The 15,109-nt window shown below is 47.5% G+C and overlaps 1 protein-coding gene across 3 annotated transcripts in view; it reads right to left on the reverse strand.

The window, feature by feature from the left end:
• The window catches only part of LOC139229547 (transcription factor COE3-like), a 729,200-nt gene that overhangs the window by 692,868 nt on the left and 21,223 nt on the right, over positions 1-15,109 (reverse strand). For all 3 annotated transcript variants that reach the window (XM_070861097.1, XM_070861096.1, XM_070861098.1), the window contains one exon: positions 7,154-7,227. In XM_070861097.1, the coding sequence (XP_070717198.1) occupies positions 7,154-7,227 (74 nt within the window). The remainder of the gene's footprint in view (positions 1-7,153; positions 7,228-15,109) is intronic.

Here is a 15,109-nt window from a genome sequence, read left to right on the forward strand (position 1 = left end):
TGGATGAGTTTAAGATTATGGAAAACTGTAGAAAACGCGGCAGCCAATTTGCACACAGCGAGCTCCCACAAAACAGCAATGAGATAAGTTATCATATAATCTGTTCTTTTTAGCAGTGTTGGTTGAGACATAAATATTGGCCAGAACATAAGGGAGAACTTCTTCAAAATAGAGCAATGGGATCTTTTACGTCCACCTAGGCAGACTAGGCCTTGGTTTAACATCTCTTATGAAAGACGGCACCTCTGACAGTGCAGCACTTCCACAGATTATGAGCTTGGTTTAGATGCAGAGTAAAGCTCCCTCTGCACTACCCCATCAAATACTCCCAGGGCAGTTTTAGCATGGGTTAGATACAGAGTAAAGCTCACTCTACACGGACCCATTAAACCCTCCCCGGGCAGGTAAGCACAGGTTAGATACAGAGTAAGATTCCCTCTACACTGTCCCATCAAACACTCCCAGGGCAGGTACAGCACACGTTAGATACATGTTAATGCTCCCTCTACACTGTCCCATCAAACACTCGCAAGGCAGGTACAGCATGGGCTCGATACAGAGTAAAGCTCCCTCTACACTGTCCCATCAAACACTCCCAGGACAGGTACAACACGGGTTAGAGCTCAAGAACAACAAGGCATCAGGATCAGATGGAATCCCCACTGATGCACTAAAGTATGGTGGAGAGGCACTATTGGCACGAATACATGACCTCATCTCTCTTATCTGGAAGGAGGAGAGCATGCCGGGAGATCTCAGAGATGCCGTAACCGTGACCATCTTCAAAAAAGGGGACACATCCGACTGCAGCAACTACAGAGGAACCTCCCTGCTATCGGCCACAGGGAAAGTCATCGCAAGAATCCTCCTCAATCGCCTTCTCCCTGTGGCTGAAGAGCTCCTCCCAGAGTTGCAATGCGATTCCGTCCACTGAGGGTTACAACGGACATGATCTTCACCGCGCGACAACTACAAGAGAAATGCAGGGAACAGCACCAACCCTTGTACATGGCCTTCTGTGTCCTCACAAAGGCCTTTGACACTGTCAACCGTGAGGGGCTATAGAGCGTCCTCCTCCGTTTTGGCTGCCCCCAAAAGTTTATCGCCATCCTCCCCCGCTCCATGACGACATGCAAGCCGTGATCCTGACTAAGGACATCCTCAAAGCCTCCCTGATAAAGTGCAACATCCCCACCGACACCTGGGAGTCCCTGGCCAAAGACCGCCCTAAGTGGAGGAAGAGCATCCGGGAGGGCGCTGAGCACCTCGAGTCTCGTCGCCGAGAGCATGCAGAAAAAACGTACAGGCAGCGGAAAGAGCATGCGGCAAACCAGACTCCACACCCACCCTTTCCTCCAACCACTGTCTGCCCCGCCTGTGACAGAGACTATAATTCCCCTATTGGACTGTTCAATCATCTGAGAACTCACTTTTAGAGTGGAAGCAAGTCTTCCTCGATTTCGAGGGACTGCCTATGATGGACGTAATGGAATGTTACCCCGAGCACTTCCAGCGAGGCGACAGACTTAGCTCGAGTGTTACTCCAGAATATTCCCAGCCTCTGATGCCTTGGCCCATTTCACTATCCATCCTGGTGCCCTAGGGATTAAAGGTTAAATCAATGTGGCCTTTCACCGGCACAGATCACAAGCTGCAGATTCTGATCTAGGATTGATCCAGCAATGGGGCGAAAACGCTAAGCACAGTCCTACCCAACACCAAATTCATGCTGATCTTCGACCTCAACTGCACTTTCCCGCCAGATCCCCACATCCCTTGATTCCCCTAGAGTACAACAATCTATCGATCTCAGCCTTGAATGCACAAGTTGAAGCTCTCTTATCCAGAACTCCCTTATCCGGAACCACCCCTCGTCCAGAACCATTCTTGGCCAGCATGTTATGACTTTAGATGCTCTGATAATGACTCCACGAGGCAATGTATTGTACTTGAACTGTAGACCTTAGTCCCTTTAATGTAACTCCAGAGTGAGTATCCACATGGTGGCCTGCCTTTTATACTCGGCCTGGCACACCTGACCAGGTAACCTACAAGTCTCCAACTGCAGTGCCCTCTGGTGGCACACCTTAGTGACCATACAGCTGGTGTACAAGTTTCCCATATCAGTGCCCTCTGGTGGCACATCATATGTAATAGTACAGGCAGTAAACATGTTTGGATACATGACACAAAGAGTTTCGCCCCAATCTAGATCTCTCCTGATAGGACAGCCCTCTCCCAGGAATCAATCCAGTGAACCTTTGTTGCACCGCCTCCAAAGCAAGTGTATCCTTCCTAAGATAAGGAGACCAAAACTGTGCACAGTGTAAATCAGAATATACACACAGGCTCATGTGCACACATACACACACATGTACAAACTCATATATATATATATGTATACGAAGATGTGCCATATACACACATATACATCCACACATAGAATCATGGAATGGTTACAGCACAGAAGGAGGCCATTCAGCCCATCGAACCCGTGCCGGCTCTTTGCAAGGGCACTTTAGCTAATCCCACTCCCCTGCCCTTTCCCCGTAGCCCTACAAATGTTTTTCCTTCATTTTCTTTTTAGAGAGTTCGATAAGTACTGAAGGAAACACACAAACGCATGCACACACACACACAAATAAGCACGGGGCCATACACGCAGACGCACACAAACGCACGGCCCATTTGCAAGTGTAGACTACATCAAATCAGTTCAGTTAGAACAATCTATCAATTATGATGCAAATTATACCCACATTCCAGTAATATATTCAGCAAATGATTAAACATCTTGACTATGATCTGACTGGTGCATATTTAATCAGGAAATGTAACAAGACTCAGGGCAAGCTGGTGTCTGTTAAGAGGTTAAGGGGTTGCCGGGGGTGATGAGAATGGGCGGCAGGGGAGGGGGAGAGTGCTCACTGTCCCTTCTGCTGTCGGTGAGGTGACCCATCGGACGGATTAACGCGATTGGACGGCACTCATTGGGACGACCACTGTACACTTGTCATTGGGGGTCGGCCTTTATTCATTTCATTCTGTGTAATCCTTTGCTGAATTGTGGTTCCATTATATAAGTCGTGCTGTCCTTGTTTGCACACCGCGACACAGATTGTGCTGAGACCTAAATATAGGTCCGTGCCTGAGCTGAGAACGAGGTCAATGAAATTCCTCCAGATTTAGAAGAATATTATCACGCTGGTCCCAGTGGTTACTGTCGGATTGCCACCTGTGGATCAGAGAGAACCTAGTTTTCCAAGAGGTATATTAGATGCCAAAGCCTAGATATCACTGCTTGCACAATGTAGTCACATGAAATACCTCTGGATGGAATGAAAGAAAGGAAGGAAGGAATGAAGGAAGAACTTGCATTTATATAGCACCTTTTAAGATCTCACGATGTCCCAAAGTGCTTTCCAGCCAATGAAGTGTAGTCACTGTTGTAATGTAGGACTTATACCAGCCAATATGAGCACAGCAAGATTCCACAAACAGCAATGTGATAATGAACAAATCATCTGTTTTAGTGGCGTTGTTTAAAGGATAAATAAATATTGGTCCAGGACACTGGGGAGAACTCCCCTGCCCTTCTTTGAAATAGTGCCTGTGCGATTTTTTTCCATCCACCTGGGAGAGAGCAGACGGGACTTCGGTTTAACGTCTCATCTGAAAGATGGCATGGCCTTTGTCTGCCCTTGTGTCACATGAGTATCTCTCTTAAAATAGTGTCGACCTTGTGTAAAGGTGAGTTGCTACAAAAAGTGGGAAGGTTTTTTTTCCCCGTACTGACATCTCTCATTTTGATAAGCAACAAAAATGAAAAATGTATGACTTCAGAAAGCAACAGGCATGCTCAGAATAGCACCCCTTACTGCTCTTAGGACAATTTGCTATGTTAAAGGCACTATATATAATTGCAAGCTCACATTACTGCTCCTACCTGCCCGGCGTTCCTGCACGGGACTAACTGATTAGCAATGAATGATGGGCAGTCCGTCTGTGTGTCAACCTGCATCAAATTATTGAATGGTGGAGCAGGCTCGAGGGGTCATATGGCCTAATCCTGTTCCTAATTCTTATCTTCGAGAGCCTTTTACCGAATACTGTAACTTCTATGTTTCATTTACAAAAGGAGCTGAGTTTTTACTCTTACTGAAGCACAGGGATGCCGTTTCTGGAAAACGATATATTTGCCTACTCTGGGTAGCCAGTGTAGGCTTCAAGTGCTCCTGGGGTCAGGCATGGCACAGGTCAGGTGCAGCAGGAATAGGTCCCTGTGTAGCCATCCAACAGCCTGCCGTAACCCTTGACCTCAGAACAGCAACCATTATTGCGCCGCTGTGACTGGTCGGAATTCCCACATCGACCACTCTCCGAGCGGGAATGGCCAATTAGTGCTGAATTAGGGGCAGTTTTAGTGCTGCATCAAAGGAACCCACTTCAGACCGTCCCAAGCTCATTTGCACTCACTGATGGCTCTTTACAACTGGAAGGCTGAGAGACCTCCATTTAAAATTCTCACCCTTGATGTCAACTCCCTCCCAGGCCTCGCCGCGCCACCCCCTCCCTATCTCTGTAACCTCCTCCAGCCCTACCTCACCCTCCAGTTCTGGCCTCCTGCACATCCACGATTTTCAGCGCTCTGTCATTGGCGGCTGTGCGTTTATAAGAACATTAGAACACAAGAAATAGGAGCAGGAGCAGGACATACGGCCCCTCGAGCCTGCTCCGCCATTCAATAAGATCATGGCTGATCTTCGATCTCAACTGCACTTTCGCATCCAATCCCCATATTCCTTGATTCCCACAGTGTCCAAAAATCTATCAATCTTTAACTTGAATATACTTCAGCTGCCTAGGCTCTAAGCTCTGAAATTCCCTCCCCACACCTCTCCACCTCGCTACTCCTCTCTATTTCTCTCCCTTCCGTTAAGACGCTGCTTAAAACCTATCTCTGACCAAACCTTTGGCCACCTGTCCTAATGTCTCTTTCTTTGGCTCGGTGCCAACTTTTTTTGTCTGATAACGCTCCTGAGAAGTGTCTTGAGTCGTTTTACTGTGTTAAAGGCGCTTTATAAATGCAAGGTTTTGTTGTTGTTGGGACTGATCCCATCGATGGTTTGAACACAAATCCACAGATGAAATGACAGTGAACTAACAGATGCTGAGCTGGGAAGCAATGCTGTTTCCCAGCCCAAGGCAAAGAAGGCACTAACCTTGAGCCTCCATGGGTCAGCTGTGAGCTTGCAGCAGACACTGTAACTCTGCCTAAAATCGTTGCACACTAATGCTGCCTTCTAACAGGTTTGGGATCTTTTCCAAGTTAAGCTAAACTCTCAGCTTCCAGGAAGCTTTTCTGAATGTCACATTGAAAGAAACCCACACTTAGACCAGTCGACCAACTCACAAACCTTCAACAACAGCCTTATGCAGGAGGTGGTGTTCACCTACCCAAGGATAACAATATGATCTCCCGCCTGGAGATCACAACCTCTCACCCTGGAGATCACGACCTCTCACCCTGGAGTCACAACCTCTCACCCTGGAGATCACAACCTCTCACCCTGGAGACCCTCTCATCCTGGAGACCTTCTCACCCTGGAGTCACAACCTCTCACCCTGGAGACCCTCTCACCCTGGAGTCACAACCTCTCACCCTGGAGACCCTCTCACCCTGGAGATCACAACCTCTCACCCTGGAGTCACAACCTCTCACCCTGGAGATCACAACCTCTCACCCTGGAGACCACGACCTCTCACACTCAAGATCACGACCTCTCACACTGGAGTTCACGACCTCTCACGCTGGAGATCACGACCTCTCACACTCAAGATCATGACCTCTCACCCTGGAGATCACGACCTCTCACCCTGGAGATCACGACCTCGCACCTTGGAGATCACGACCTCTCACACTGGAGATCACGATCGGTCCTATTCTATCTATGCATCATAATTTCATTATTAAAATGAAGAAGAGTAAGAGATCACCAATGAAGGCTGGGCGATACCAGCATTCCTAAGTCAAACCTCTGCCAAAACTAGTTTTAATTAACAACCTTCACTGCTGCTGTGAATGCTGGGATAGCTTAACTTCTATAGCTGCAGCTTGTGAATTCCACCACAGGAGAGAAGAAGAAAAATAGAAAAAGGAGAGAAAAGAGGAGGACAGGGAAGAAAAAGCACTAGTTAGGCCACAGCTGGAGTACTGCATGCAGTTCTGGTCACACATTACAGGAAAGATGTGATTGCACTAGAGAGGGTACAGAGGAGATTTACGAGGATGTTGCCTGGACTGGAGAAATCTAGCTATGAGCAAAGATTGGATAGGCTGGGTTTATTTTCTTTGAAACAGAGGAGGTGAAGGGGAGATTTAATTGAGATGTATAAAATTATGAGGGCCCTAGATAGAGTGGATAGGAAGGACCTATTTCCCTTAGCTTAGGGGTCAACAACTAGGGTGCACAGATTTAAAGTAACAGGTAGGAGGTTTAGAGGGGATTTGAGGGGAAACGTTGTCACCCAGAGGGTGGTGGGGGTCTGGAACTCACTGCCTCAAAGGGTGGTAGAGGCAGAAACCCTCGTAACATTTAAAAAATACTTGGATGTGCACTTGAAGTGCCGTAACTCACAGGACTACGGACCTAGAGGTGGAAAGTGGGATTAGGCTGGGTAGCTCTTGGTCGGCCGGCGCGGAAACAATGGGCCGAAATGGCTTCCTTCCGTGCTGTAAATTTCTATGATTCTATGAAGCGAAGAATAAGGACACATTGATATGATGTGGTTGTTCACGGAATAGACTCTACCAGCATGCTGCAAATAGCACGCCAAAGGTTACTCCAATGCTGATCACTGAGCATTTAAATCAGACGGAGTCTTACATTCCTCTGCTTTGGAAACACAAGCTATTTGTCCTTTACTGCCGGGCAGCCCTGCCCCTTATTGTCCACACCTCAACCCCACCTCTCCAGCTCCTCACCGTCTCTCTTCACCCATCTCCCTCCAGAAACACATCCAATTGCCTTTTCTGGACCCAGCGACACCGTCCAATAAAACAGCCTTCCGCGTGTCTCGTCACGTGACCTGTGACCTCCTTCTATGACTCTCCGATTGGCTACAAGAGAAAAGGAATCCATCAGCCACGTACCTGCACATAATTTCGTGAGTGAGGAGCACCCGACACATCTCCGGATTCTTATCCTGCCCTTCGTATATGATGGCCTGAAATGTGAAAGAAAAAGAAATTGTTATTTTTGGAGTGTAGTCACTGTTGTAATGTGGGAAACACGGCAGACAATTTGCGCACAGCAAGCTCCCACAAACAGCAATGTGATAATGACCAGATAATGCGCTATTAATTTTAGTGATGTTAATTGAGGGATAAATATTGGCCAGGACACCAGGGATTAACTCCCCTGCTCTTCTTCGAAATAGTGCCATGGGATCTTTTACCTCCACCTCAGAGAGCATTAGGGCCACAGTTTAACATCTCTTCTGAAAGACAGCGCATCCAACAGTGCAGCGCTCCCTCAGCACTGCACTGGAGCATCAGCCTAGATTTTTGTGCTCAAGTCCCTGGAGTGGGGCTTGAACCCACAACCTTCGGAGTCCGAGGCGAGGAGGCTACCCACTGAGCCACGGCTGACACTGAAAACAAACGTAGCACCCATCGCGCCTTCCCCAGTTGAGATGACTGAGCTCGGTAAAGCCGGGAGCAGGAGCCAGCCTGTACCACTCAGCATCTCACCGGGGGTGACACTAGTTGTGGACACACGGGATTTCTCATGAAGCACCGATGGTGAGTCACGCCTGGCAGTGCAGCGGACGCCTATGCTGCAAAGCCCCGTGGTATGAGACCAACTCTGTCAGATGCCTGCAGATGTATTAAAACAGATGGATTGAAATAAAGGAATGAATTGGTGGAGTTAAGAGCAAATTGAAAACTATTAGGATTGTACACATGCAATGACACTTGGCTTATGAAGAAATATGGCTTCTTGCCTGCAGGACCTGGATCAGTGAAATCACACAGCAGCTAAACGATATCTGCCACGGGATGAAGACTTTACATCTTATCGATCCTTTATACACCACTTCTCTCTCTGTGTGCTATTGATCTGTCTGTATACCTATCATTCATTAATCTAAGCGTGTTCCTGCCTTTCATTCATCTATCAATGAGTCCCTATCTGTTGACCTCTCTGATTCACCACCTCTCCATTTATATCTCTGTCCATCTATTTGCACATCTAGCTACTTATTTATCCTACTATCTATCTATTTATCTATCTATCTACCTTCCTGTCTGTCTGTCTGTCTGTCTGTCTGTCTGTCTGTCTGTCTGTCTGTCTGTCTGTCTGTCTGTCTGTCTGTCTGTCTATCTGTCTATCTATCTATCTGTCTATCTATCTATCTATCTATCTATCTATCTATCTATCTATCTATCTATCTATCTATCTATCTATCTATCTATCTATCTATCTATCTATCCATCCATCCATCTATCTATCTATCTATCTATCTATCCATCTATCCATCTATCTTACTACCTATCTCTGTCTATCTATGCCTCTGGTTCATGGTTTATCTCTCTGGCTAGTTCCACCTATCTGTCTTTCTCTCCATCTGCCTGTCTACCTTCTCTATCTATCCTTCAGCTTATGCATGCATCTCTACCTCTTTAACCATCTGTTATCTATTATGTCATCTATATTTATTGCTAAATGTACCTATCTGTCTGTTTATATATGTCTATTGATATCTCTAGCCATCTATCTATAATCTATCAACCTATCAGTAGATATCTGCGTCTATCTCGCTGGATTGGTTGGGGTGGGAAAGAACAGCAGGAATAATCAAGGATTGGAGGTGGAGGAAGAAATACTCTCACTCCCAAACCGATGAGCTATTTCTCTGCTCCTTTAAGTGAGGGGTGACAGTGGCAGCGAATAGAACTCGGGTCGACCATATGTAGAGTAAAGCTCGCTCTACTTGGCCCCAACCTTCAAAGAGCGCCGCCTACTGTACCACTGAGTCATTGCTTTCCATTTTCCGCACCAGTGGCTTCTGAGAGAGCTTTATCAATTGGTTACTACTTTCCATACCTTGGGAGCCTCTTATCAACAAGAGAAGAGACTGACGACGAGATCCAACACTGCCTCTAGTGCACCAGTGCAGCCTTCGGCCGCCTTAGGAAAAGACTGTTTGAAGACCAGGCCCTCAAAACTGTCACCAAGCTCATGGTCTACAGGGCTGTAGTAATACCCGCCCTCCTGTATGGCTCAGAGACATGGACCATGTACAGTAGACACCTCAAGTTACTGGAGAAATATCACCAACGATGTTTCCACAAGATCCTACAAATCCCCTGGGAGGACAGACACACCAACATTAGCGTCCTCGACCAGGCCAACATCCCCAGCATTGAAGCACTGACCACACTCAACCAGCTCCGCTGGGCAGGCCACGCTATTCGCATGCCAGACACGAGACTCCCAAAGCAAGCGCTCTACTCGGAACTCCTTCACTGCAAACGAGCCAAAGGTGGGCAGAGGAAACGTTACAGGGACACCCTCAAAGCCTCCCTGATAAAGTGCAACATCCCCACCGACACCCGGGAGTCCCTGGCCAAAGACCGCCCTAAGTGGAGGAAGTGCATGCGGGAGGGCGCTGAGCACCTCGAGTCTCGTCGCCGAGAGCGTGCAGAAAACAAGCGCAGGCAGCGGAAAGAGCGTGTGGCAAACCAGTCCCACCCACCCCTTCCCTCAACGATTATCTGTCCCACCTGTGACAGAGACTGTGGCTCCCGTATTGGACTGTACAGCCACCTAAGGACCCATTTTTAGAGTGGAAGCAAATGTTCCTCGATTCCGAGGGACTGCCTATGATGATGACAAATTGGTACTAAAGTAGGGAGGGTTTTTGCACTGTGGGCCCAGTCCACTGTGAGCTGGATTGACACTGCCCAAACTCACCAACTGAACCCAGCCCATGCATGTCTCGAAATGCCTGTCTGCGATGGAAAATCTACGGGCATTTGTACGGTGTTCCTCTGCCAGCTATGGCAACACTTATTCTTTTTTTGTTGATTCTCGAGATGCGGGAAGGCGCTGGAAAGGCCTGGCTTTTATAGGCCATCCCTAGCTGCCTTGAGAAGGATCCGGTGGTGGTGAGTCTGCTACTTGAACCACTGTAATGTGTGTGGGCGGTTTGGTGCAAAGTGGCCATTTCAGAGGGCAGTTCAGAGTCCCGTGGTGTGGAGTCACATATAGGCCCAGACTGGGTAAGGACAGCGAGTATCCTTCCCCAAAGGACGTTAGACCAATTTACTTTATATGGGTAATGTTTCCCTTAAAATAGCAGACAGGGGAATTTCACAGGAAGAAGATGACAGCATCTACAAATATCACCAAAGTCATTTCCAGCCGACAGACATCGATACAAAACATGACCTTCTGACTGAACATAAGAATTCAGAGCAGCAGTCGGCCATTCGGCCCCTCGAGCCATTCAATAAGATCATGGCTGATCTTCTACCGCAACGCCACTTTCCTGCACTAGCTCCATATCCCTTGATTCACTTAATATCCAAAAATCTATCGATCTCTGCCTTGAATATGTTCAACGACTGAGCCTCCACAGCCCTCTGGGGCAGAGAATTCCAAAGATTCACCACATTCTGAGTGAAGAAGTTTCTCCTCATCTCAGTCCCTTATTCTGAGACTGTGACCCCTGGTTCTAGACTCCCCAGCCAGAGGAAACATCCTTCCTGCATCTACCCTGCTAGAATTGCGTCTGTTTCAATGAGATCACCTCTCATTCTTCTAAATTCTCGAGAATATAGGCCACAAAAAATTAAATAGCAGTAAACTATCATATTATAGCTACAGTACATCTGCTTTCTGTCTATATGTGGATATCGCTATGTAGTTCATAGAATTGTACAGCACAGTGTGAGGCCATTTGGCCCATCATGTCTGTGCCAGCTCTTCAAAAGATCCAATTAGTCCCAATCCCCCTGCTCTTTCCCCATAGCCCTGCAAATGTTTCATTTTCAAGTATTTATCCAATTCCCTTTTGAAAGTTGCTATTGAAACTTCTTCACTCAGAGAATTGTGAACCTGTGGATTCTCTACCACAGAAAGTTGTTGAGGCCAGTTCATTAGATATATTCAAAAGGGAGTTAGATGTGGCCCTTACAGCTAAAGGGATCAAGGGGTATGGAGAGAAAGCTGGAAAGGGGTACTGAGGTGAATGATCAGCCGTGATCATATTGAATGGTGGTGCAGGTTCGAAGGGCCGAATGGCCTACTCCTGCACCTATTTTCCATGTTTCTATGTTTCCACCACCTTTTCAGGAGGTGCGTTCCAGATCACAACAACTCGCTGCGTAAAATAATTCATCTCCTCATCTCTCTCTCTGGCTCTTTTGCCACTTATCTTAAATCTGTGTCCTCTGGTTACTGACCCTCCAGCCAGTGGAAACTGTTTCTCCTTATTTACTCTAGAAAAACCCTTCGTATTTTTTGAACACTCTATCAAATCTCCTCTTATCCTTCTCTAGCCTAAGGAGAACATCCCCAACTTCTCCAGTCCCTCCACATAACTTAAGTCCCTCATCCATGGTACCATTCTAGTAAATGTCCTCTCCATCCTCTCCAAGGCCACGGTATCTGTCCTAAAATGTGGTGACCAGAACTGGACACAATGGGGGAGAAATTGGTTATGGTCCCGTTTGGGGGGCAGTAACTTTTGAGAGGCGGGAACTTTATCGCTATGGTTTCGCCCCTCTCAAGAAATTCGCTTTAGCGCACGTTAATAGGGCATAAACTCCAGCAGCGCTGCACACTGGGCTGTGCAGCACTGCCGTGTTCGAGGGGCCCTTCCCTCCCTTAAAGGGGAAGGCTACCACTGCAGGCTCCACAATTAAAGAATCAGCTATCCGGACCACCGAGGGAGCGGGGAATCCTTGCGATCAGCCCGACACTCAAGCAGAGCGCCGGGCTGAGAGATCGTGGAAAGGACCCCACAGAGAAAGCGGAGAAACACGGCGAAAATAAAGGTAAGTCTTTCTTTTACTTACCTCCGCCGCCTCGCCTTTAATGGTCGCCCCCGGGCCGGCCGCCTGAGCCGCGCATCCTGCCGATGCCGGTGTTTTCGCCCGGCGCTGCTGCAGGGGATGGAAGCCAATTTCGGCGCCGGGACGCGAACATTCTTCCTGCATCTAACCTGTCTAAACCCGTCAGAATTTTATATGCTTCTATGAGATCCCCTCTCATTCTTCTAAATTCCAGTGAATATAAGCCCAGTCGATCCAGTCTTTCTTCATATGTCAGTCCTGCCATCCCGGGAATCAGTCTGGTGAACCTTTGCTGCACTCCCTCAATAGCAAGAATGTCCTTCCTCAGATTAGGAGACCAAAACTGTACACAATATTCAAGGTGTGGCCTCACCAAGGCCCTGTACAACTGTAGCAACACCTCCCTGCTCCTATACTCAAATCCCCTCGCTATGAACATACCATTTGCCTTCTTCACCGCCTGCTGTTCCTGTAAGCCAATTTTCAAAAACTGATGAACCATGACACCCAGATCTCGTTGCACCTCACCTTTTCCTAATCTGCCGCCATTCAGATAATATTCTGTCTTCGCGTATTTGCTCCCAAAGAGGATAACTTCACATTTATCCACATTATACTGCCACTCACCTAACCTGTTCAAGTCACCCTGCAGCCTCTTAGCGTCCTCCTCACAGCTCACACTGTCACCCAGCTTAGTGTCATCTGCAAACTTGGAGATATTACATTTAATTCCTTTGTCCAAATCATTAATGTACATTGTAAATAGCTGGGGTCCCAGCACTGATCCCTGCGGTACCCCACTAGTCACTGCCTGCCAATCTGGAAATCTTTATTAATTTGTCCTGTCACCTTCAAAGTTCGGTGTATCTGAATCCCCAGCTCTCCCTGTTCCTGCACTGCCTTCAAAGTTTTTGTTTTTCGTGTTAATCAGCTGAATATGTATTTATATTGTACATGTTTGTCTGTCTCTCTGTCCACACTCTCTCTTGCTCACCACGTCAGTTTTCAAATCCTTCCATTGCCTTTCTGCTCCCCGCCCCTCTATCTCTGTAACCTCCTCCAGCCCTCAAACTCTCCGAGATCTCTGCATTCCTCCCTTTCTGGCCTCTCGCGCATCCCCGATTTTCTTCGCTCCGCCATTGGCGGCCGTGCCTTCAGCTGCCGAGGCCCCGAGCTCTGGAATGCCCTCCCTAAACCTCTCGGGCCTCTCGGGCCTCTCTCTCCTTTAAGGTGCTCCTTTCAGCATAGATTTAAAGTAATTGGTACGATGCATTTGCACCATCTACAAGGCACAAGTCAGGAGTGTGATGGAATACTCTCCACTTGCCCGGATGAGTGCAGCTCCAACAACACTCAAGAAGCTCGACACCATCCAGGACAAAGCAGCCGCTCGATCGGCACGCCATCCACCACTTTAAACATTCACTCCCTCCACCACCGGCGCACCGTGGCTGCAGTGTGTACCATCTACAAGATGCACTTGCAGCAACTCGCTTATTTCTCTGAGTAAGCTTTTTGCTAGCTGCCCTGATATCGCTTTATGTGGCTCGGTGTCAAATTTATTTTTGATAATCGGTCCTGTGAAGCACCTTGGGAATGTTTTACTACGTTAAGCCTGAACGGACGGTAGAAGCAGATTCAATCGTAACATTCAAGAAAGAATTTGATAAATACATGAAGGGAAATGATTTGTAGGGCCAGGGGGATAGAGCAGGGCGGAGTGAGACTGATTGGATCGCTCGTCCGAAGAGCTGGCACAGCACGATGGGCCGAATGGTCTCCTTCTGTGCTGTATCATTGTATGATTCTATGAAATCTAGGGGACATAGTCCTATAATATAATGAGGGGGCTTGACAAGGTGGATGCAGAAAGGATGTTTCCACTCATAGGGAAAACTAAAACTAGGGGGACATGGTCTCAGGATAAGGGGCCGCCCATTTAAAACTGAGATGAGGAGAAATTTCTTCTCTCAGAGGCTTGTAAATCTGTGGAATTCTCTGCCCCAGAGAGCTGTGGAGGCTGGGTCATTGAATATATTTAAGGCGGAGATAGACAGATATTTGAGCGACAAGGGAGTAAAGGGTTATGGGGAGCGGGCAGGGAAGTGGAGCTGAGTCCATGATCAGATCAGCCATGGTCTTATTGAATGGTGGAGTAGGCTCGAGGGGCCAAATGACCTACTCCTGCTCCTATTTCTCATGTTATTATATTCTTATGTAAGGCGCTACATGAATGGACGTTGTTGTTGGTGTTGCTGATTCCTATGGAAGTACCTGCCTATGTTCACTCTCTCTTTCACATGTCAGCTGTGGCACAGTGGGTAGAGCCCTCGCCTTTGAGTCGGAAACGTGTGGGTTCAAGTGCCACTGCAGTGCTGAGGGAGAGCTGCACTGTCAGAGGTGCCGTCTCTCGGATGAGATGTTAAACCGAGGCCCTATCTGCTCTCTCAGGTGGATGTAAAAGATCCTATGGCACTATTTCGAAGAGGAGCAGGGGAGTTCCCTCCGGTGTCCTGGCCAATATTTATCCTTCAATCACCATCACTAAAACAGATTATCTGGTCATTATCACATTGCTGTTGGTGGGAGCTTGCTGTGTGCAAATTGGCTGCCGCGTTCCCTACATTACCACAGTGACTGCACTTCAAAAAGAACTTCATTGGGCTGTAAGGCGGTTTGGAACGTCGTGAAAGGCGCTATATAAATGCAAGACTTTCTCCCCTTTCTGTTTCCTCCCCAGCCGCTTTCTCTCACTATATTCTTCCAACACAGATAGAAAGAAAAGCAATGATCATGTGGTGCATTGGAGCAATACTAATGCACGGCACAGCTTGTGTGTCGGCACTGGACGTGAGGAACAGAAAGGAAAGGAACGGACACGAGCAAGGCAGAAATAAGAAAGGGAAAGCGATAGAAAGAAAAATTGAAAGGACACGTAATGAGCAATGAATATATAATGCTGCAGATACACAAATCCATGAGTTTATAATGTGTTCTTTAGCACTGGATTGAAGCTATTAGGCC

This window comes from Pristiophorus japonicus, chromosome 2 (genome assembly GCF_044704955.1).
Source record: "Pristiophorus japonicus isolate sPriJap1 chromosome 2, sPriJap1.hap1, whole genome shotgun sequence".
Lineage (NCBI taxonomy): Eukaryota > Metazoa > Chordata > Chondrichthyes > Pristiophoridae > Pristiophorus > Pristiophorus japonicus.